The sequence below is a fragment of the Lontra canadensis genome, unplaced genomic scaffold, assembly GCF_010015895.1.
Source record: "Lontra canadensis isolate GAN:19392208 unplaced genomic scaffold, GSC_riverotter_1.0 scaffold24, whole genome shotgun sequence".
NCBI classification, from domain to species: domain Eukaryota; kingdom Metazoa; phylum Chordata; class Mammalia; order Carnivora; family Mustelidae; genus Lontra; species Lontra canadensis.
The window spans coordinates 21537666-21562039 of record NW_022631018.1 but is presented as its reverse complement, the minus strand read 5'-3'; the positions used below and the strand labels follow the sequence as shown (position 1 = coordinate 21562039).

The 24374-nt window shown below is 40.7% G+C and overlaps 2 protein-coding genes across 4 annotated transcripts in view; one reads left to right on the top strand and one right to left on the bottom strand.

The window, feature by feature from the left end:
• The window catches only part of CUNH1orf112 (chromosome unknown C1orf112 homolog), a 48295-nt gene extending 24735 nt beyond the window's left edge, over nucleotides 1-23560 (top strand). For both annotated transcript variants that reach the window (XM_032863014.1, XM_032863015.1), the window contains 15 exons: nucleotides 986-1050; nucleotides 4131-4279; nucleotides 4528-4657; nucleotides 5753-5939; nucleotides 6677-6759; nucleotides 7105-7156; nucleotides 8633-8722; nucleotides 13170-13355; nucleotides 15325-15447; nucleotides 16524-16619; nucleotides 18231-18344; nucleotides 20077-20181; nucleotides 20852-20932; nucleotides 22084-22203; nucleotides 23357-23560. In XM_032863014.1, coding sequence (XP_032718905.1) covers nucleotides 986-1050; nucleotides 4131-4279; nucleotides 4528-4657; nucleotides 5753-5939; nucleotides 6677-6759; nucleotides 7105-7156; nucleotides 8633-8722; nucleotides 13170-13355; nucleotides 15325-15447; nucleotides 16524-16619; nucleotides 18231-18344; nucleotides 20077-20181; nucleotides 20852-20932; nucleotides 22084-22203; nucleotides 23357-23545 — 1770 coding nt within the window. In that variant the 3' untranslated portion in view covers nucleotides 23546-23560. The remainder of the gene's footprint in view (nucleotides 1-985; nucleotides 1051-4130; nucleotides 4280-4527; nucleotides 4658-5752; nucleotides 5940-6676; nucleotides 6760-7104; nucleotides 7157-8632; nucleotides 8723-13169; nucleotides 13356-15324; nucleotides 15448-16523; nucleotides 16620-18230; nucleotides 18345-20076; nucleotides 20182-20851; nucleotides 20933-22083; nucleotides 22204-23356) is intronic.
• A 688-nt stretch (nucleotides 23561-24248) lies between these two features.
• Nucleotides 24249-24374, bottom strand: part of SCYL3 (SCY1 like pseudokinase 3) — a 42286-nt gene continuing 42160 nt past the window's right edge. For both annotated transcript variants that reach the window (XM_032863017.1, XM_032863018.1), the window contains one exon: nucleotides 24249-24347. In XM_032863017.1, the coding sequence (XP_032718908.1) occupies nucleotides 24288-24347 (60 nt within the window). In that variant the 3' untranslated portion in view covers nucleotides 24249-24287. The remainder of the gene's footprint in view (nucleotides 24348-24374) is intronic.

The window sequence follows — 24374 nt, the reverse complement described above, 5'->3', positions numbered from 1 at the left end:
GAAGATACATGAATAGAGTAGGTAAGTTATCAAGGCAGATTATTTGGAGAGAAGAGCAGAGAAGGCTTAGAGCATCCAGTCAGAGAAATATCATTAGTAATACATTTTGGTGATTAAGAAAAAATACTCTGTCCCTGTTGAATTTGTCTTTAACTTGTCTTCCTTGCTTTGGAGGAAGAGATAAAGATCTCCAATGGCTTTGTTATGATCAGGGCTCTGTGGCAGGCAAACTGACTTCTGACACATTGCCAGCCTATTCCGTGTGCTCCTGAGCTGGGCGGCTGCCACTTTGTAGTTGGCTGCTCGGACCCTGGCTCCTGCACTTGTAGGATGGGTACATCAACGGCAGGGCCCGTTGAGAGGGTCCTGGCACCAATGGCACTTAATGGGTACTTACCCATCTGATACTTGTTTGGTATGTAGGAGGCAAAATTGTGCCGAATTATGCCACTTTAAATCAATCCTTTTCTATCAAAGGAATCTTTAATTTTTAAAAGTTAATGAGAGCTTTTTTCTACATCCTATAATACAGTAAGAACTATTTGCTTTACTTCCTAAGAGATAGCCTAGCTGTAATGGAGCAATCACAGCTGTACTCGGATCCTAGCCTTGTTTTTCCTTTGTGACTTGATCAAGTTACTTGATACTTTGTTTTCTGTGAAATGGGGATAATAATATGTCATAAGATTTTTGAGAGGGCTAAAGTGAAATGAAGTGAAATACTAAAGTCATTTCCTGCATGTCTACTGAGCACTTAGTAGGTATTCAGTACGTGCTAGCTGCTAACTGTGGTTATAGTGATAGTGTTAGTGGTAAATTAGGTGCTTAGCCTTATCCTCCTTTTTATTCTCATGCAAGAACCTTTATTTTTTTTTTTTAATGTGGCACATCCAGGATTTTATTTTATTTTGCATGTCTTTGTGAGAAGATATGTGTTAGAAAAGCACAGTGCATACAAAGAATGAGTAGAGTTGTTTTATTTTAGGAATTTCTTCCTTTACTTTCTGATTCTTGCTGTACACTGCACCAGCTTTATCTTCAGATACACAGGTAAGAAGAACGCCATGTCATTGTCAAAACGTAACGTGACATTTGAACCATGCAAACTTTAAGTGTATGCCATTTAAAATAAAACACGTGAGTAATTTTTTACTGTTTTAGTAAATTTGTATCTGCTTGCTTAAAATAATTGGAGATGGAAGCTTTTAAAGAGTAGCTTCCCTGTGAGTTTTACTTACCTTTATATTCTTAACTAGTACCTCATGCCTGAGTGATGAATTACTGGTGTGGTGATAAATACCAAAGGCCGGGAAAAAAAGGTTATATATATGTAGATATATTGTTTTTTTATCTTTTAACTTTTTATTTTACTTCTGTGAGATTTAAGTCTAGTAGTAGTGAACTCCATCTCAGAAAAAAACGTAAATTACAGAAAAGTATCATAATTTAGATAGGAGCTAGTAATATGTGAAATTGACAATTACTTCCAAGGAGCCCTCAGTTGACACTAAAATACTTGGTCATCTCATTTGTCCAGCAGTCCTCTCTAGTCTCCTAGACAGCTTTTTCCATACTTCTCCCTCCTTAAACTTCCCACATCTCTAACACCTTCTCCCTATCCCCCATTGTCAGTTCATGTCGTCACTGTGTATGTCACTAAGATGGAAGCATGACTTCCTCCGCATGTTGACTGCTCTCCCTGTGTCTCGGCCCATGTGCTCCCCGTTCCCGTGAACAGGCTGTGCGCCTGCCTGAGGCCGGCCTCTCCGAAGGTGCATTGGTTCATCTGCACTCACAAGCTCAGGGACCTCACTCTAGCATTCATTCCCTTTCCCTCTTGCATCACCAGTCTCCCCGCCCCCACCTCCAGCTGGGTCTTTCTTGTCAGTGTACCAGCATGCTGTGATCTCTAGGAATACAAAACATAATCTGTCAATTCCATATCCTCCTCCAAACACCTTCCCACTTCTTCGCTTCTGTTTACAACAGAACTCCTGGGAGTTGTCGGTCTGTACTACTGTCTGTACTTTTTTTTTTCTTGAGACCATTCTAGTTAGGCTTTCCATTTCACCACATGATCAAAACCCCTCTTGTCAAGTTCATCAGTGACATCCACACTGCTGCATCCCGTGGTCAGTTTTCAGCCTCATGTTATGTAACCTGTCAGCAGCGCTTGACCCTTCCTCTTGGACTCTTTCTTCCGTTGGCTTTTAGGATACCGCTCCATCTTATCTTCTTCTGAACTCATTGGCTGCTTCTCCTTAGGTTCCTTGTCTCCCTCACTGAAGTTGGGTGTGCCTCAGTGACTAGTTCTCAGGCCTCATTGATCTCTTTCTGGTCATTTCGTCTCACAGTGTTAAATTCATCTCCCCTTTTAATGTCTAACTCTGCCAGTCAGGGTATCTGAACTCACATTCACCCAGACTGAACTCTTGATTCCCAGCCATTCCATCTCTACCCACGCACAGAACCTGCTTCCCTGGTAGCATCCTCATCTCAGTTTGAATGGCAACTCTGAGGCGGCCTGGGTAGCACAGTTGGTAAAGCATCTGACTTGGTTTTGGCTCAGGTCATGATCTCAGGATTGCGAGACTGAGCCCCATATTAGGCTCTGTGCTCAGCGGGGAGTCTGCTTGAGATTCTCTCTCCCTTTCGTTGTCTCCTCCCCCACCCCGCCCCACCCCAGGAAATAAATGGCAGCTCTATTCTTCAAATTGATCAAGCCTAAAAAACCTTGCTGTCATATCTGACATTTTTCCTTGTTCTCATATCCACATATCATCCATTAGCCTGTCGTCAATATCACACACCTGAACTGTGTGTTTGCTGTGTATGCGTACCCCAGTGCGGCCACTTCTCACCACCAGAACTCCCATCCGATGCTGTCCACTACTGGGTTCTTACCTGGGTTTCCACAGAGATCCTGCCCACTCTCTGCCTCCCCCCTTGCCTTCCTCTATTCTGTTGGCCATATGGTACCCATATGGTACCCAAAGAGTGATAAGACATCAATGAGATCATGGAACTTCTCTGTACAAACCCACCAATGATCTAGTATTCAAACAAAATTCAGTAGGATTTTTTGTCCACCTTAACCTTCTTTTATTTTTTTCTCCATGGCACTTACTAACATCTGTTATATTATGGACTTACTTGCTTATTTATTTGCTAACTACCCCCCTTCATTAGCATGTGAACTTCATAAAGGCAGTGACCTTGTGCATTCTCTGTACTACTTTGTTACCTGCTCCTGGAACAGAGCATGGCACGTAGACAGGAATTTCTCAGGTATCCTCAAGTTAAAAATTCTCAAAAAGGCAAAAAGTAACAAATACACCAAAATACAAATTTTTATTTTACTTCACATAGGTTTGACTAAAGTTTCGTTTCAAGTCTACTAACTGAGACAGTCTTTCATGAAAAAGTCTTTGCATCTTCTTCCAGGACTAGTATACAGTTTAATTCTTGCAAAGCCCTTGTTTCTGAGCATTAATTCATAGCAAATTCAGCATCCTGCTTTATTTTAAAACAACTTTTAACAGAAGCGACTGAGCCAGAATTTATCAGACATATCTTTCTATATTTAGTATTTTTATTGGTTATTTGATAGTCATGTTTACATGGTCTTTTTTTTTTTTTTTAAGATGTATTCATTTTTATTGTAGAGCGAGAGAAAGCAGGTAGAGGGGCAGAGGGAGAGAGAGAAAAATCTCTGGCAGACCCTCTGCTGAGTGTGGAGCCCAACACAGGGCTTGATTGCAGGACCATGAGATCATGACCTCAGCCCAAATCAAGAGTCAGACACTTAACCAACTGAACCACCCAGGCGCCCCTTCACGGTCCTTTTGTAAGGACGCTACTGTCAAAATGGTGTTAAAATGCACCAAAACAATACTAAAGATTTGTCTAAAATTATAAACTTTTAATTTTGTGGAATTATAGTCATGTATTTAGTTTCAGGGTCTTTATATAATTGTGGTATCAATTTAGTGCTTTGAATTTTGTTTTATAAAATACATGCTGTGTGTATTCTTTATATTTTCACTGCTGGAAGAAGATCAGTTTAGACTTACGTCTACCTAAATTAGGAGATACCTGTTAATGGATGTATTTTTCCCTCCCCTTTCCAGCAAATTCCCTCCAAGCCTGTACGCTGCCAGGATCTCTAAAGCGCAACAGGAGGAAATAGCAGGCGCTTTCCTAGCTACACTGGACCCGCTCGTCAGTCAGCTTCTCACATTCCAACCTTTCACGCACGTGGTTTTAGACAGTAAATTAGGTAAGCTTCAAGACAGTTTTAATTTTAAATCATCTAATAATTACGACTTGTTAGAGACAACGTTATTTCCCTAACATAATCATTCTTTTTAAAATTTCTTCTGCTTTTCTTTAAATGAAAAAAATTGCAAAATGCAGTTACGCTTCTGACTTCTTTACACATCACAATCAGATTTCTGTTGAAAATATGGAGAGTATATTTTTACCAATTTGTTGTGACTCACTGAATATGTTTTTGTTGCCTGCAAGAGCTGCCATGTGACCTACAGCTCCCACAGTGTCTTCTGCTGGTTGTCATCATGGATAAGCTGCCGTCTCAGCCCGACCATGTGCAGGCGCTGTGGTGCACAGAGAGCCAGCTCCCGGAAGCTGCGGCCAGGTAGCAGACGCGGCGGTTTTTCCATCTGGTCACCTGGCAGATGGGTTAGGATGCCCTGTCATTTGGACTGATCTTGACATTGAAGTTTTTGGTTACATCAGATATTCTAGTTAGTAATTTCTGTGTAGGCCTCGTATATTGCAATATAAATAAACATAAATCTGTAACAGATGCTAAAAATATATCAATTTTGTTTAGTGTTTTAGAAGCTTTTGTGTAGACATAGTGTTATAAATGTTGGTAATATGGTAGATGTATTTGCTAACATTCCAAGATGAGCTCTGATAAACAGAATGCTGGATTCCGCAAGTTCTGTCCCGGGAAATAGCACTCCTCGTATTCCTCTTCCTCGCCACTGCCAGGCTATAGCAACTCACAGCACGCGCGATTGCTGGGCCCTAGCATTCACCCTTTCCTTGTGCACCTTCTGTGTGCGGAGCAAGTCACCTCGTGGAGCCCGGCTGTGAGCTCCCGCCCCTCCCTGCACAGACACGCAAGCCCCATGCCGGCCGGTCCAGCTCTGCCTCCTCATCTGTCCCTCTGCCGCTTCAGTCCAGTGTTGCTCTGCGTCCTGTCACTGGTACACTCGTTCTCTGCACGTGCCGCGCTCTGGGCACACTGCTGTTCACACCTGTCTCTCCTTGTGCTTCGTCATCTTTGCCTCTTTATTTGTGCCTATTTCTAATTTGTTGTTTAAATCCTCTATGAAGATTTCTTAAAACTATTTTAACCTTAAAATGGCCCCTCTGTCTGACTTACACCTATTTTCTATATAATAGCTAATATATATTTAAATTTCAGGTTCCTTGATGAATTTTGTCTTTGTGTATTTCAGTACGATGATAAACATTTGGTAAATGGTAAAAAGCAAAAATACAGGGAAAAAAATTCTTCTCCTTTAAGGAATTTCTCTAACAGTGACTGTATTTTATTTTTATGGTTACATGTTCACACATATTGGAAACCGTCATTGATACATACCTCTTGAGACATTTTGCTTTGGGAAAATAACCCTCCATCTGCCATATTATTATTGTACCTGCTAAATGTTAAATGTGAAGAGTGTTGGGTTCAGTGTTCTCCATTTCCCTGCAGGATATCTCTGTTCAAAGCTGTTTTCTGCAGTTTTGAGCAATGTGCCGGTGAACTCTCTCTGCCTGTTTATCTGCGAGGAGTAAAGAGTAAAGGGCAAGTGGAAGTTGCCGTCACCCTGTATCAGCATGTTTGTGTTCATCTCTGTGCATTTATCACTTCCTTTCATCCCTCCTTGTTCCCTGAATTGGTGAGTTTGTCACCTGCTGGGCCACGCTGAGGTTATTACTCCTGTGCTTTCTTTTCATTGACATTTTTGGTTTCTGTACAGAAGAAAGGAATAGTTAATGTTTATTCTTTTTGAATGTTGTTCTCTCAGTTTGTTCCTTTTACCCTTTAATTCAGTTATATCTTAGGAAATGGTAATCCTAGAGTCCTCAGATATAATGGCTAGCTAAAACATTTGAGAAAGCATTTTGGGGGGCAAGATATGGAAAGATAGAGTGAAAAGAGGAAAAGTGTTAGGATTTTACCTGATTCAGTTTCATAAAGAGAATGAGAAGTAGAGAGTAGACTGTAGCACCAAGTCTCGTATAGATCTTAGGCATAATGTTGATTTTCTTTAATGGAATTAAAGTAGAAAATATGTTGATAAAATTGTAGGAAAAGAATTCTTAAGATTTACATAAGGATCAATATCATTTGAGATATTTTACAGTGGTTAAGATCTAGCACTAGGATTTTTGTGGATCCTAATGACTGAGTTACCACATTTAAAATCACTTTTGACTCTCCATAGCCCAATGCTTAATATATAGCAGCTGCTCATTAAATGTGGAAGGAATGGTGTTACAGACTCTTTCAGATACTAGAAAGTTGAGCCTTCTCACCGAGGTTCTGTTGTTACTTGGATGGTGATGGTGTTTGATTGTTCTGAGAAATGTAATGTGAATAGTAATGTATCATGAACTTTCTGTTTTTCATTAGGATGTTGCTCTGTTGAATGCTGTGCTCAGTGCTAATATGATCACGTCTCTGTTAGCTATGGATGCATGGTGCTTCCTTTCCCGGTACAGTGTGCTTTTTTGGTTTTTGGATTGATTTATAGTAGTAATTGACAGTAAATGATGTTTTATACTTGTAAGTTTATAGAAAACTTTTGTCTCGATAATCCCTTAGTAGCTCCTCAAAATGGTTTGATTTCGTATCATAGCATTAAATCAGGAGCCAGGCTCCCTCTTTCCTTCTGTGGCTGAAGTCAGTAACTGTTGCTCGGGTGTGTTGGATATTGTGGTGTTCCTGGCCATGGAGAAATTGCAGCTTAGAATATTTATTGCTTTTTGGAAGTTCATCTCCTTGGTTTTCTCAATACTTGTAAAAATTACTTTGGAAAGATAATCTTCTCTTTATCACAGATACGGGACTGCTGAACTCTGTGCACACCATGTCACCATAGTGGCTCAGCTGGTGAGTAGAATTACAAGGTCTAAAATACTCACTTTAGGGCGCCGGGGTGGGTCAGTGGGTTAAGCCTCTGCCTTCGGCTCGGGTCATGATCTCAGGGTCCTGGGATCGAGCCCCGCTTCGGGCTCTCTGCTCAGCGGGGAGCCTGCTTCCCCCTCTCTCTCTGCCTGCCTCTCTGCCTGCTTGTGATCTCTGTCTGTCAAATAAATAAATAAAATCTTTAAAAAAAAAAATTCACTTTACAGGCAGTTCATTTAGGGATATGATAATCTTGAAGAATGTGAATATCAAAAGGACAGATAGTATGGTAGCTAAATTTTTTTGACAGTTTCTTTCCTGTCCCTTAATGCTGATGCTATTGAGAAAGATGTGCCAGAAACTGTCAAACTAGGGAAATTGTTTCATACTGTCAAAATCTTACAGAGTTCTATTAATTGTTTTGGAAAAGAAAGACTAGGTTAATGAAGAGTAAATTTAAAATTGAACACAAAGTAGAAAATAAGAAAAGAGTTAGTTGTAATGTGGATTACTGAGAGGTTTGTTTTTTGTTTTTGTTTTTTTCCTTAAAGTGACTTAGACAAGCTGCCTCTTGATTTTGTTATTTCTCAGGATGATTTGAGAGGGACTAAATGTGACAGTGATTGATACCTTTGGGGAAAGAAGTCATGCTTTGTAAATAGCTACAAAGAGAAAATGATTTAGTGATGATTTATTTTAATTTTTTCAATGTTGACCTTTGCTTTTAAATTCTGAGATGCTTGATTTATTCCATATGACATGGACATGTTTTTGTTTTTTTTGTCCCTGGCCTTTTATAAAGATCTCATCTGGGTCCATTTGTCCTTCGTTTCTTAGTAGCTATTATGTCATACATTTCTTAGTTTATTGTTTAAAGATGTTGTAGACTAAATCCAGGGAAGTGTGTAATAACCTCACAGCTGGAATGTATGTCTCCATGGCTAATCGTCTGGAGCATGTACCCACTTCTAAGCCCTTAACATGTCTTGTACAAGAGCAGTACAGGTAATTTTTATGTTAGATTATCTTCTTCAAATAAAAAACATTTGTTTAATTAAGTAAAAGCTCTCCTAGTGTATTATGATAGGAATTGATCTCTAGAAAATTGAGCTTATAAAATCTTTTAATGGAGCTAATATCTAGAGTTATATTCACTTTTGCACTACTGTGCTTAGATCTTAAAAAAAAATTCCATGAGTTGTCTTTGAGTAAGAAGATTAACATATCAAGTTATCATCCAAATGGTAATCCGAAATAGAAATTCCTGAGGGTTGTTTATAAATACAATGTCAAATTGCTTTCTCATTATAAAAGTAATCTAGGTTAATGGAAGAAAAACAAAGAAAAGCTCTAAATTAAAAATCTAAATAACTTATAATCTTCTGTCTCAGAAACTGTTTATTAACTGCTATTTATTTTAGCACGATTTTAATTCAGTCTCTCCTCTCTGTCTTTTCCCAGATAAAATCTTGCCCTGGAGAATGCTACCAGCTCACCAACCTGTCCATACTGTTGAGGCGACTCTTCTTCTTCATGGCCCCACCCCAACAGGCAAGGACATCATCTTAGTCACTGTCCTTGAGCATCTGCTGAGAGAAGGATTCAGACTTTTTGAAGGCTTCCCATTGCCCCATTTATTTCACATTTAAATGTTGATATGATCTGAGCATCAGTTTTTGACCTATTGATTACTTTGCTTATTGCTTTTAGGTGTGTTTAGATTTTGATGTTGTTAAAGAAAAACCAGAGCCGTACAGTGATAAAAGTGGGTTTTATCCTGGGATTCTTGATGTAGGGGAAAGAGGCCTCAGTGTAAAACTGGGCTCAAGCTTGACTATAGCATAGCCTATTAGGGACTATAATGAAGGAGCAACATGTAGGTCAATGGGTGCAAATTACTAAGAGGAAAAATGTCAGGGCTACGGAGGTAGTTCTTGCTAAACTGGCAGGTAAGATTCTTGCTGGACACACACCGAGGCTGGGAGTGCTTTCCAGGTTGACTCAGCAGGATTCTTGCTAAACTGGATGATGCAGGCCGTCAGTCGTGGCATGATTGTCATTAAATTCCTGTATGATTCCGACACAGACACAGCTTGGGAACCACTAGGTTAGTGAAGGGGGTTTGAATCTTCTGGTTTGAATCGGGTCTTACCGTGACCTCAGGGACGTTTCTGAACTTGGTTCCCTGTCTACAGAGTGATAGGTGTTAACTATTTGAAAACTTTTATTAGAACTTGGAGGTCATATATACAAAATATGTAGCATAGTGCCATGCTTAGAAGGGTGCTCAGTAAATATTGGGAGTGCTTGCTGTTATTTTTATTTTTATTTATTTATTTATTTGAGAGCAAGTGTGCAGAGGGGGAGGAAGGGCAGAGGGTGAGAAAGAATCTCAAGCAGGTGCCACGCCCAGCACAGAGCCAGACATGGGGCTTAATCTCGCAACCCTGAGATCGGTCCTGAGCTGAAATCAAGAGTTGGTGGAGGAACTGAGTCACCCAGGTGCCCTGGGAGTTACTTGTCAATAGAGAATTTGCCTCAGGTCCGTGTCAGCCTTTCTGCCCGAGAGAGGTTAGTCGGGCACCAGAGAAGCCATGCCAGTCTCCGAGCCGTCTTCCTTGCAGTTTGTTCCGAGGCTGAAAGCACACTAGACCCACCTACTAGCCCTCTAGAAAATATGTAAGGGTTAATGTGCTCCCCTCCCAAACTCCGAAAGAGTTGTCTGTTGCATATCCCTTCGAATTTTAATACCTTTTATTCTCTTCTCAAACTCCTGGGCTTGGTTCCTGGTATGTTGTCCTCACAGAGGGACAACCTCCGTTTTCTTATTTGTTAAATGAGAATAAAATTATTCTTTTCCCAGGGTTGTTGTGAAATTTTAATGTTTAGAATAATACAACTCAGAATGAATGACCTCTCAGTGAGATCTAGGAACTTTGATATAAACAAACTCCAGTTTATTTTAGAGATCTCTTAGATACTCCTCAGTTCTAAGTTTTTCCAAGTAGTTGAGGCTATCAGGTATATGTGTTGTAGATATTTGAGGGGTAACATTTAATTTTTCCCTTCAGTTATCAAATACTGATTTCCTGGTCAAGTTACAGTGTTAAAATTTAAACGGACATACCTAAATTTGAATTCTTGTCTGAGAGTCCTTGGGTGTTGGTTTATCCTAAACCTGAGACACTAACCTGAGATATGGGGAGGCCTGGAACGTAAGCTGCTTGAAGGGAGCACCGCACAAGCGTTCGTTCTTCTGCCGGGCTCTGCTCTTTCCCCTTCTCCCTGAAGGGAGGGGAATGGACAACAGTAAGAACTGGGCTGTGTTCTAGACACTTCGGTTCTCAGACTTCCTGTGTCAGCCTGTGGGGTATGTGGATGATCTACAGATGAAGAAACAGCAGCTTAGGGCAGTAAAAGAATGTGTGCAAACTCCCCGTGATGATGGGCAAGGTGGGATCCAAGCCAGACCTCGCTCGCTCCGGAAGCTGCACTTCCCACTGCCCGTGTCGCCTCAGGTCCTTTTCCTGCCGTTGCTTTGGGGCCTCCTCTGTGTGTGGGTTGTTGGTTCTGCCTCCTTACTCCTTTGAACCGTATAAAATCTGCTTGCTTTCTTTACATGCATAAAGCTTGCTCGTTTATTTATTTATTTATTTTTTTTTTAAAAGATTTTATTTATTTATTTGACAGACAGAGATCACAAGTAGGCAGAGAGGCAGGCAGAGAGAGAGAGAGAGGAAGGGAAGCAGGCTCCCTGCTGAGCAGAGAGCCCGATGCGGGGCTCGATCCCAGGACTCTGAGACCATGACCCGAGCCGCGAAGGCAGAGGCTTAACCCACTGAGCCACCCAGGTGCCCCATTGCTCGTTCATTTTTAATAGCGATTTGTGTTTAAAATAAAAAACTTGGAAACCACTGTACTAGATCATGATCCCAGAAAAAACATACATTCTAGTAGAAGTTATAAATTTATGAACGTGCTCGTAGTGGACGGTGGTATGTAATGAGCACCCAGACGGGCACAGATAGGTTGTGTTGGGTGTTCATAGCTTAGAAGATCGTTTCTGGAGAGCTGCAGGATGGGAATAGGTAGGACCAGGGGAAGCTGTTGGAGATGGAGGCATTTTCGATGCAGGCTCTAGGTTGGGGCAGGTGGAGAGGCGGCTGGGCAGGAGTGCGGGGAGAGAGCAGGGCCTGCGGCAAAGGATAGGCAAGTAACGAAGCTGGAAATGATTATTCCTTTGCACACAAGATGGTATCTTTAAAAAGTGAAATAAAACCCCAGATTTTTGTATCAGTGATGCAGCGTTTACATATATGAAAACAGTGAATCCCAGCACAGTGATGTTTTACTTTACAAAAAAGTGTGGTAATAATTTGGGGGAAATGCCAGTATAAATAGGGAGATTAGAATGTGTTTCTTTTTCTATATGGAGAGAAGTTACTGATATCCTATTATTTCTTTAGTGTGTAACTATTGGTAGTATTTCTGTTTATAGAAACAAGCAAAAGTACAGCGTTACCTAAGAGGAAAGGATTTAATATACCTGGTTTAAGTACACTATTAGTTGTGCTACTGTATTTATGGAAAGTAAAAAGTACGGTAATTATTTGCATTTTAAGCCCACTCTTGTATTCTTTCTCCTCACTTTAAAGGAGATAAGTTCTGATTTTCTGCGGATTACTCACTTAGACTTCACTCGCTATGGACCTCTGTTGACACTGGTGGCTTTAAATACTGAAAATTGTGTTGAGACCAGGGTTTTCAAACTCAGAATAGTAAATGGATTACTCTTTGTACATAAGGAAGTTTGTTAGTGCCTACCCTCCTCTGTTGTCCAGGGCACCATTATTTATCATTTCTATTTTGGGGAAGGAACTAGTTCATTCACTTGCGTTGGTTTTTATTATAAAGAAAGGTCATGTTCAACTGATGTTTATCAGTTGGCGCAATTCTCTTGGCTTTGATGAAGCAGTTTCGTTTCACAAATAAAGCAGCGTGTTATAATAGACACGTAGCTCCTCTAGGGTCCATTTTTCTGGCTCTAAGAGCTATTCCAGTGGGTAGCCACACAATTTCCCCTTGGTTTTGATAGCTGAATATTTTTGGCTAACAAAATTCAAATATAAATATAGTATGTAAAACATAGGAAGATTTCATTGTCAAATTTAATAGTGGGTTTTTCTTAACATAGGAATTTGTCATTTATCAAGCAGATTTGGGATACTATAAATTATTCTACTTAAAAATTACATTAATATACTTCCTAGATTATACTTAATTCAGAAATTAAGTGCAATAGTATTTTTGCTGTTTTTCTACTGGAAACTAACATTTAAACTGTTTTTGGTGTTTTTCTTTTAAACTTTTGTGTTCTGTTTTTAGTTTGTCTGCTGATACCTCATTTTAACAAAACAGTGCTGTTTTTCTGTTAACTTGGCAAAGGCTTTGAATTATTTCAGTGGTAGAATAGATTTGCCAGCCACACTGCCCCGGGCTGATTTGTGAAACCAATTTTGTGTGTTGTCTGAGAGCAGAGCCAGCTTGCCCAGTGGAAAATCAAACCTATGACCTTTGCTTCTTTCTTAAGGTCCTGTGTTCTAGTCAGCTGAGATAACAGCCAACAGGGTTACCAGATCAGTCTTTTGGCATATTTTGGAATATTACTTTGGACTCAGCTGAATAAGGTCACAAGCACAAAAGTTCTTAGGAAGATAATAGGATAAAAATAGCTGGTTGACTAATAATGAAATGCATTATTTTTAACATTTCTCAGTATCTTTGTATCACGTTCCATTTAAACTGTGTTTTTCACTTTGCAAACAAATGCGACGACAGCAAAAATGATGGTGTGTGTTCCTCTGCTTGCCGTGGTCTGGTACTTGTGATATTATTACTCAGTTAAAAACTTCTTAAAAACATAAAACATGGAGCGAATATTTAGCTTTTGTGCATCTGATCATCAGGTTGTCTCACGTTACACTTCAATTTGTTTCAGGTGGAGTTTGTCCAGAAGTTTTCCCCCAAAGCAGCAGAAAACCTGCCTCTCTGGCAGTGTATTTCCCTCCAGGCGTTACCCACTGAGCTCAGGAAACAAGCTGTACATGACGTCACCAGAGTTGGGACTGCACGGTGTCAGGAATGGCTCAGCAGTAGCCGGACTTGGGGAGAACTTGAATCTTTGGTAAAACAAGAATTTTAATGGATTTGATTCATTTAGCAGCTATTTACTGAGCACGGCTCAAGGTACCAGTACTAGTACTCGTACAAGGTACTGGTGATGGGCTATTAATAAGATACGGTCTCTGCCCTCAGGTTAGAAACTAGCAGGATTTTCAGATTTCTGTTTTAAAGGGGTCTATGAGAAACTTACTATTATCTTGACTGATGTAAATTATATTGGGGGGCCGGGAGACTGTAGTTGAAGACACACTGGACCAAGATGAAACCTATTATAAAATATTTGTAGTATTTTGCTGACACATCATTAGATTAGGCAGACTTTTTTTTCCCAAGATTTTATTTATCTGACACAGAGAAGGAGAGAGTAAGCACAAGCGGGGAAATGGCAGTCCGGGGAGAAGCAGGCTTCCCACTGAGCAAGGGGCCCTATGTGGGGCTCAGTCCCAGCACCCTGGGATCACGGCCTGAGCTGAAGGTAGATGCTTAACCGACTGGAACCACCCAGGCACCCCAGATACGATTGTTCTATTTGATAAAACACAATCCCCATTTTATACGCCTTTATGTAACTTTGCATTTAGAATACTCCCTCTTAAAATAATGAAATATAAAAGAAATTCATCTGTGAGAAGTAAAGAAGAACATGTTTTTTTAAAGTTTACTGAAAAAATTGACTGTAGTACATGTGGTTGAATTTTCCAGTTTAGTTTCATTTCCTCCTTTGTTCATTCATTCACCCAACAAACATATTTTGAGTGCTCTTACGTGCCATGTGCTGTTCCAGGCATCAGGGAACAAAAGAGAAGTTGTTTTTTTCTCATGAGCTCGCATTGTAACTCAGCTGTGGACAGTAAAATAAGTAATAAATATGTGTATAAGTATGTTGTATCAGCTTGTGGTAAGTGGAGAAAAACAGGGATGGGGACAGGGCATTCAAGGGGTTAGGGGCCTATTTGCAATTTTAAATTAGGAGGTCAGAGTTTTCTAAAGGCTTTTATCTCCACACTGAGTGTAAATGTTCTGATACCGTTATATAATGGCATCTGATGATAATTATCAAGATAATTTAAAACATATACGCAAAGGGAATACAAGTTTTTATGTGCACTTATTTTGAGAAAACTGTTAAACAGCTAGTTAAAAGTAGGTTAAATTGTTCAGGTTTTACATTTACTGTGTACTGATTTTTTGTAGTTGAAGATAAAACATCTTTTGTATTAGGGAAAGTAATGTACCTATTTTCTAAAATTGAATATATCCTTGCCCTCCCTACAACTTTAAATCTTAAATAAAAAGCTGTACGGGAATCACTGAAACTTAAGTGTTGTTGAAGTATGATGGATTAAAGGCGTTGTTACTAATCATTCCATTTCCACACGGCCTTCGCTTTACTCCCACTGTCCCCCAACACTCCCACTCCTGGCCAGTCAGAGAAAGATTCGATATATGAAGGGGAGTGAATCTAGAAAAGTTGGTCTTGTTTTAAATCTAGATAAGTATACTTCTCAAGTTTTGTATTTGCTTATTAAATGCAGTGTTGCTGAGGAATTTTAAAGACATTATAAAACAAGAGCAACAATAAAAATCTAGTAATGTTAAAAGATTGCTAGCTGCATAATGTGAAAAACAATAGAATTTTTAGTTGATGAACTTTCTAAATTAGCTTGAGCTACTGACCGTTTGATTGAGCCTATTTATTAAAATACAATGCTATTTCCATTTTAATACTAAATTTTAACCTAAGAGGAAAAAATATTTAGAAAATGAAGCAAATGTTTCTGGGTATGAGGAAAACCAGCTCTAATAAAATAATTTTGTATTAAGAAGTAGCTGAAAAGATGGCTTTGGGTCTCAGAATATAAATTCGACGTGGGCGTTTAGGAAGGTTACAGTAACTCATAACGTCTGCGGCCTCAGCTCCTTTAGACTGGGGTCTGACCTCGGACCCCTCCCTGTTTCTCCCCCTTTAGAACACGCTGCTGTCTGCGTTGCTTGCTGCATGTAATTCTGCCCGTGAAGCTCTGGATATTCCACAGCAAACTGCGGTTATGGAGACTGGGAGTCAGCTCTGGGCTTTTTTAAACACTAACCTGGTAAGGAAAGCAACTAATTATTTCCCTGAAGAACAAATAAAATACTGAAGAAAGAGCATAGTCCCGAAATACCCGGTAGAGTAAAATGTATGTAATTTATTTAGGGGCTTGGTAGAACTTGTGATTAGAACTTAAAATACCTATTTGTACTCTCCAGCCAGTTCTGACATTAGTAAAACTGGAACCTAGTAGAGTAACAGTGACAGTTCAGCTATTTTCATGACCATTCGGATCCTACTTAAAAAAGCAAATTTCTTCTCCCATTGTTTCTCTCCTCTTTTGGGCCAGTGTGGCCTGTTTCTGTGATTTCATGGTCTTCCATACAATCCTTTGGGCAGTGGAGAGGGACTCGGCTTAAAGGTGGCAGGGGCAAGGGAGTGGCTCTGGCTGGTTCACGTTCCTCTTCCCTAGCCGTGGCAGAAGGCCGGGGGATGACCGGGTTAGAGTTCGGATGCTGTGTGTCCCACAGATTATTGCAGTTTACAAATGACATTTAGTTTAAAAATCTAAATATGATATTGGTTTCCTTTGACTAAGTAGTACCAGCCGCTGGAGGCTGAAGGCAACATTCACACTTTTGGTAAACCATAGAAATGGTTTTGCGGATAATGTTTTATCATTAACGTTTATGTAGAATTCAGTTTCCCTTCTGCAGTATTCTGTCTGTAGTTTTCCCCAGTGCCCACCCATTATTCAGTGAGTACTCCCTGAGGATTCTCTGCCGGTGATGTAGCTTATAATAATACGATAGAAACAATAGTTATAGGGAAGAGAAATGGAATTTTAAGAACACTAAGGCATACACAAGTTTCTCAGCGGCAAATAGAAGTAACTAGATCTCCACCTGCATTAAATTTCCTGTCTTGTGATCTTGAGCAAATTATTTAACCTCTTTCCCCCTTTTTCTTAATTATTAGTAAAATGAGTAAAGTTCTACTTCATTAAGTTCTAAGGTGTATGTGAGGTAGTATAAAGCAATAGCAGGTTGCCTGGGATATATTAAATGCTCCCTAAAAGGTTGCTATTTTCATGTAATTGAAAATTCTCACCAAACTATTTTGTGTTCCCTATTTAAGGTAACAGGTCAGCCACATGTTCAGCAGACGCTTAGTCTTTTACTTCCACTATTGGGATTTTTCGTTCAGACTCTAGATCCTCATCTGATAAGTCAGGTAAGAACAATAAGCTAGTTGATACTTTGTTTGCTGAGGAAATTATTGGAAAAACAGGACTTAAAATAGCTTTCTACAAACAGTCCTTTTTAATGATTTCTTCCTCAATTTGCTTGTTACTTCTTTCCTGTTGAACTGAACTTCAGTGTCACAGATCTGCTCGTCTTAGGGAGGGGTCGTCGCTTTCGCTCTTCCAGTAGAGTGTGGTTCGTATATGGCGCTGTTGATTCAGCCTAAATCTGTTCTTCCTTATCTCCTGATACCGAAGAGTCAGAACTTTTTTTTAACTGCTCCAGAACATCCCTGAGGTTAGGAGTCCTAGATATGTGTGAACCCCACATTCAAGGCATTCCAGCAGCTGTGGGAGTATGGAACATGACCGATGTGGACTTAAGGGTAATCCTCATTGTTTCTTTGAAGAAATAACATGATTTTGATGTTAAGAGGACTACGGAGTTTTCTGTCTGGCCCCCAGCTTGCATGGCTGGGACAGGCAGAACAGAGGTCACTGTCAGGGGGACGCTTTTGAGGATGCCTAGATATGACCTGCTTTTGGAGGTTCTAAGCTGATAGAGGAAAAGGCACTTTCCTGAAGTTAGAGGCTCTGGAATTAGTCTGTACTGGGCAGAACTGATCCCCCAAATCAAGAGCCAGCCAGAGCTCGCAGGCACGTGTAGAAACAAAGTTATGAGGTAAAACTAACTCCTATTTAGGAAGATGATGGAAGAAATAACACCCTGTCATAGGACCTATATGCTGGAAAGTGAAACTATTAATGGTTGGTTTTAGTAGCTTTGTTAGTGGTTGTGTACATTAAGAACTTAGCATTACAAATACTGGATAGGTATATTTTTAAATTACTGTATGTGTAACATGAATTACTGAATTATAGAGACAGAATGCAGTAAAATAATTGATTCAAACTGGATTCTGACAGCTCTAGTAATCTTCTTTGAGAAATTAAATATGGATAACTTTGATAGAATTGTGCCTACTTTTAAAAAACTCAAATAACTAAAGCTCTGAAATTTCAGCATAACTAAATTGTTCACTTAGGCATTGCTTCTTTTATGGACGACTTTCTGTGTTCCTTTGAGTCAGGGGTTGGCGAACTCTGGGTTCCTAGCTAGATTCTGCCCTCCTGTTTACAGGACAGGAGCTAAGGAGGATTTTTACATTTTCAAAGGTCTGAAATAAAAATTAAAAAATAAAAAAACAGTATGCAGCAAGGAACACATTACCTATAAAACCTAAAATATTGACTGACTGGCCCTTCATAGAAAGTTTGCCAATCCCTGCTTTAAATAGTGAATCTCCCTCACTAGAATTTAAAATACAAAACAATTTTTAAGGATTTGAAAGAAGAGCACTGGTATATAGTTTCTCAGGAACACATTTTTTTTTTCTTTACAGCAGTTGGTAGGAGGAACACTGTGATAAGTGTGTCACTTGATCATTTTATTCAAATTCCACATATGTTTAGGCTTCATAGTGTTCGACTGTTTTGGATTTTGTTGTGTTTCCCCTCCCCCACATGCCCATCAGAATCTTCTTGTCTCTACAAAATATTTACTTTCATTTATAACTGTTCTTTGATCTTTACCACTTTAGGTAGTAACTTTGCAGACTTCACTGCTTAAATTAGAGCCTCCTGACCATGTTTGTTTGGCAGTGCTTGATTTTGTATCTTCTCTAGGAAAGTTTTTCATACCTCAAGCTTTCCAGGTAATACTCTTAATTCTTTAGTTCTGTGTTAACAAGATCCTTGTAAGAATTACTAAAATTTTCCGACTTTTAATTTTTGGAATTCTGTGGATCGTTGGCAGTGAAAGTCGGGGGAAAATGTATTTTGTGAAGAGATGGTGACTTTGTCAAAATAGAACTCATTTTAAGTGTTTTTTTGTTTGTTTGTTTTTGTTAGAAAAACATATCTTGACATACAAATAATTGAGAGTTGGCTGTAGTCGGAGAGTCTCCTTCCAGTTGGGCTTTACCACACAGTCCCTGAGGAAGAAAGACATGTTTGTCTCTTATGAAAGAGTATATAATGAGGAAATTTATCTAAGTTGTTCTCGTAGTTTTACATCCATGAAAGGGAGCCTGTTTGTTTTTAAGACTGTATTTCTGAAAGTGTTGCAGAATATTTGTAATTCCGTACAGGCCTGCATACACTTCTGAATTTTCAGACCCACCTCACGGTGAAAGAGCCTCCTCCTCAACTGAGTTTTGCCTTCCTCAGTGCTGTTGAATCCAGCAATTCTAGGTCGTTGACTGTTTTCTTTTTGACCTCCATGGGCGAGACTATAAAAAGCTCCCTGAGGGGCGCCTGAATGGCGCAGCTGTGTAAGTGTCTGACTCTTGGTTTCAGCTCCAGTCGTGATTTCAGGGTCTTGAGATCGAGCCCATGTCGGGCCTGTGTTCAGCGAGGAGTCTGCGTAAGACTCTGTCCCTCTCAAATAAATAAATACATCCTTTAAAAAAAAAAACCAGTTCACTGATGAGGACCTTTTCACATAACTGGAGCAAAAATATGATGGATATTATCTCAATAGATCTTTGAAAGAAAAACAACTGGCTAGTTTCTAAAGGGCTCTATTTATTTATAGGCAAATGATACCATCCTGTTTGTTTTCATATAAGAAATGGAGAGGTTGACAGTTTTTCAACTCTGGACTAAAGTTTCCAAAGATACTTGCATTTGAGCTATCTTCTTTTTTACCATTAAATAAATTCCGGAGTACTCTTTCATTCATGCATAACTGTGGACCCTGGTGGGCCCAGCATCTGTGGAACAGATGGTTTATGAGCAGAAATTACATATTCCCAGAGTGAAATTGAGGCCTGAAAAGTTGACGGATTCATCAGCATGTAAGAGGCTTTTAAAGCCTGAAGATAGATTTATTTATTCAAGAAAAAATTGCTGAGTTTTTGCTATGTTTCAGGTGCTGTTTTAATCACTGGGGATCCATTAATGAACCAAACTAATCAAGCCCCACGCTCAGCCTCTAGAAGGCAACGAATAAAGATATGATGTAGCAGTTAGTACGAGTGCTATGGAGAGAAATAGGGGGAGTGTGTGTTTGTGGGGGCACAGTTTTAAACGGGATATAGGCAGTGTTGGTGTCCACACCAAGGTGACCTGTGAGTATCCTGAAGCTGAGGGAGCCAGCCAGGCAGGCATCCCGCACGCAGGGGCAGTAGTGAGAGGAGAACGCATCTGATCCGCTGGGGGGGCCAGCAGAGGCCACGCTTACACAGTGGGGCTTTGCAGGCCATCTTAAGGACTTTTGAGTTTTACTCTGAATGGAGTGAGAAGCTTGGAAGCATTTATGCAAAGGAGTGACATGCCCTAACATGTTTCAGTACGTGCTCGCTGGGACAGAATTAGGGAAACTTGACATTAAGAATAGGATACTGAGGTTTTCCTCTAGTTAATAAGGTTTGGTTCTCTTTTTAGGACAAACTTCTGCCCAGCCTGTCTTCTATTTTTGCCTTACTGCTGGCTGACAGGAATTGGATAGTAGAACAACATTCCTTGGAGGCGTTTACTCAGTTCGCAGAGGTAATTATAAGACCAACCTATCAAAGTGATCGCCAAAATGTATTATTTGATTTTCTAAAACATTCCAGAAACATTGATTGAGCGACTTTTGGTCTTATTCATGAAAATTTTCCCTTGGAGGAGATAATACCAATGATCTCTTTTGTACCATCTAACAATGGAGCATAGAGAAATGAAGGTAGTTTCCTAAGGTCCTGGGAGAGTAGGAACAACAGACCCAGGCATTCAGACCAGGTCTGTCAACTTGGACACTGTCTTCCAGACAGTACTTTTGAGTGTGAAATGAATAATGCATTTTGTCTCAGTCACTTAGGAGTTAGGTTGATGAACACAGGGACCTGTGAGCTGGGGGCCACAGAGAAGGCGAGCCTCTGTGGGATGCTCCTTTTCTCTTGCCTGGAGCTGTGGGTCCCGCCTTTGGCCCTCAAGGGCCCAGGACAGCAGGATGATGGGGCAGAAGTGACAGACGCCTCCAGCTCTGTGCTCGTGCAAAGCGCGGCCTGGTCCCGAGGCTCCCTGAAGGAACCTGGAGCTGGTGGTCTTTTGAGTATCCTCTGACACTGTTTTCTTTTTGGCTGCCTTTCTGATTAAGGTAGTTCTTACAACGTATGGAGTTGTCTTTGCAAGGTGCTGAGATACATTAAAATTGGTCTCATTTATCTTTTAATAGGGAACAAATCATGAAGAGATAGTTCCACAATGTCTCCGTTCTGAAGACACGAGGAACAAAGTTGTATCCTTTCTGGAGAAGGTATTGATTTCTGTAGATCAAAATATAGCAGCATCACAGATTTTGTCATTGTTTTTTTAAATCGTAGGATTGTAACTAAGTTAAGTATCTTCGTAGCTTACATTTTTTATAGTGCTCGGCACCGAGGTGGCACATGAAACAGCTGGCCCCTGTGATGAGTCACAGCAGTGGAGCGTCCGCAGCCCCTCGGCCCACAGGGCGGGCTGTGGCAGTGCTGCTCGTTCGTGCGCTGGGAGGACCGGGGGGACCTGTAAATGGCTCCTGTCAGACTGCACGCGTGGCAGCAGGCCCGAGAGGCCCATGTGTGTGTCCCGAATTGAGACACACTTTAGCCAAGGCATTGCTGCATGGGCAGAGACGAAGACCTAGTTATAAAAACAGCTTCAAAATGTCACTGTTTGGAAAGTTAGAACCAAACTGTTCCATCATTGGACTCCCATGTTTGTGTACCCCATGCAGCTTATCTGGGGCTAGTTTTAGGGGAAGAGCTCATTGCAGCCCTAGTAGAACAGTTAAGCTACACATTTAGAAGACCGAGAGAAAGTGAATTATGCTTAACTACTTATTTTTTTTTAATCCCACGCCCGTTATTAAGCTGGGCTGTGTGTACACACGTGTGTATTACCTGCTGCCACATACCCGATCAAGTATGTGGTTGCACATTTTTGTGTTTCTTACCCTACACATCGTAGACTATCATTTTTCCAAACCTGGAAAAATGACAGTTCAACTTTTCTGTAGGGAAGAAGAACGGTGTAATTTTATCCGGATTCCACGACGATAATGCATTTACAGATGAGTCCAGCTTCCAAAATTTGCTGAGCTCACAGGCCAATAAGCCAGAATAGTTTAACACCGGGAGCCTAAACACAAACACAGCACACATGCATGCACGTTTGTGGTCTTTTTTTTTTTTTTTTTTTTTTTTTTTTTAGTTGGGGGCAGGAGGGGTAGAGGGAGAGAGAATCTTAAGCGGAGTACATGTGCCTGGCACGGAGCCCGAAGCGGGGCTCAACCTCATGATCTTGAGATCTGACCTGAGCCGAAATCAAGAGTCGGATGCTTACTGAGCCACCCAGCCTTCTCATTCTCTGAATATCACATCTGCTTGGTGTTTACTTGTTTACTTGGTTTGTCATGATCCACGGCAGACCGGGCTTGTAGACGAAACTGCAGTTGCCAGAGTGGAACGTGTGAAACAGGAAAAAGGCATTTTCCGGGAACACTTTGCTACAGTTGCTGTAGAAGCAGCAAAGTGGTCGTCTCTACAGGTATGGACTGCATTTCAGATAGGAGAAATTCTCCCCTTCTTACTGGTAAAAGTAAAAAAAAAAAACTAGTATGGCTTCTGGCCTCATATTGACTGTCACAATATAATCAAATCGATCTACACAGGTAAAAGTCTCCTGTTTTACAGTAGCTGCTCTTTAAAAAATTGTTTCTTCCTGAAAGGTTATCAACCATAGAACAGAGGTGGGACTACAAAAATACCAGATTTTCCCTTTCAGTATGACTTTCAACTGTTTATAGTAACCTTCGGGAAAGTTATGTATCTGGATCAATGAATCTGGATCAGTGAAGATACAAATGTAGTTTCGGAACCCCTGCAGAGAACCAATGAACTCACCTTCCAAAATGTTTCGGTTGATCCCTTGCTTCATTCATCAGATCGGCCTAAATAACTTCTGGCAGTATCTAGAAAGCATGTCTACCTGTTAAACGGCAGAAATCTGATAGGACTATAAGGATATTCAAAATATTGTTTTGGGCACTCAGACTGTGTTTAGAATAGCAATTTGAGAGAGGAACAATGTTCTCGTGAGTTGTAGTTACAATTCTTATGTAAAGAAAGTACATCTGTGTGAATAACTTGTTTTCAAGACCTATTTAACTTTATAGATTTCAGGCCTAAAAATTACATAGCTTTGCTCTAAATAAGCCTTCAAGAATTTATGACCTTCCTTAGTTAGACTGTGATTACAGAAGACATCTTGGTCCCGATCCCTACGCAGGTGCAGTGATGTTAGAAAGCCTGACGACTTCCTGAATTGGATTGAAAAGCATCTGAAAGACCATAGCACGTAGCATTAAAAAGTAAACCAGAACCATTTAGAAAACCCATACCTAGAGCTTTTTTTGTCAGGACGAGATCTTCCCAAAGAACACTCTCTGGAAATTACCCAACCAAGGCAGCATTCCTAGTGTCCTTGAGCCCTAATGGTAGTAGCACCCTGAATTACTGTGACAAACCAGAAATGCCTTCATGTGTTTTTCTAGGTGATACAGGGATGGTGGTTCCCTCCTACCCTTGTGAGCCAATGATAAAATAAAATTTATGTTTTTGAAGTCCCAAAAGAAAGTTCTCGATCATCTTGGGAATGGGTATCATGGCATTACTTACCCCGTGTTGTTCTCATTTGCCAGCCTGATGCAAAGCGAGCCCGTCGGGAGTTCCCCTTGGAAGAAGAGTACAGGTCAGCGCTGCAGGCAGCATCAGGGGCTTTGGAGGCAGTAGAGTCCTTACTCCAGAAGGCGCCGGCTCCAGACTGGCTTCCACTGAAGATGGAGATGCTCCAGGAAAGGATTGATGAGCTGAGACGACGCGTACTCTAGGCTGGCTCTCGGATGGACCGGCGCGTGACCAGACAGAGCTAGGTACGATTTCCCCCATCCTACACCGTACTCGGTCTGTGAATGTACTGACGTGACTATAACTGCGTTTTCTAACGCACAGAAAATAGCTTTTGTAAAGCTGAACCTAGTGAAAAGAGTCTTTATTGGACATTTAGAGAACAGGTGGTGGGGGAGATTCCTCGGGAAGAACTTTGGGACAGTGTAATCCGTGTGGCCCAGTCGGGGACGGCCGGGTACCCGCAGGGCCACAGACACTGCAGCTGTCGACAAATAAATAAGCTGCCTAAGAAAACCTCGGTAATTTCAGGTCATTTCTATACTTTACAGCTAAAACTTTTTCAGTAAGTTGTATTTCATAATAAAGCTTACTCTTCTGACAAAGAAATGGCACAAAATGAAGCTAATCAGCTGGAACTTTTGTGTTTATTTTCTTTTGGAATCGTCCTGGGAAAAAGCAGTAACTTCAGCCTTTCCGCAGCTATACCTGCTCTGCACAGAAACTGGCCTCAGACGCGCACGGGCTGCTCCTCCACGAACCAAGCGCCGCGCCTCTCCGCGGGGCGCCAGCCAGCACTCGGGGGGCTAGAGCTTCAGTCGGCACAGACGGCAAAAACGGAGGCTTTTGGGTTTTCTTGTCTGCAGAGCCCGCTTTGAGGTATTAGTTTGATTTTTTTGTTTTTTGTTTTTAAGGAAATCCTTTTCCCTAAAGTTACACCCGTTGTCACCAGTTATTATCTTCCCAGTTCAGCTCCCCTTCGTCTCCCCAGCCTTCAGACTCTCCCTGCAGCGAGATAAAGCAAACCAAGGG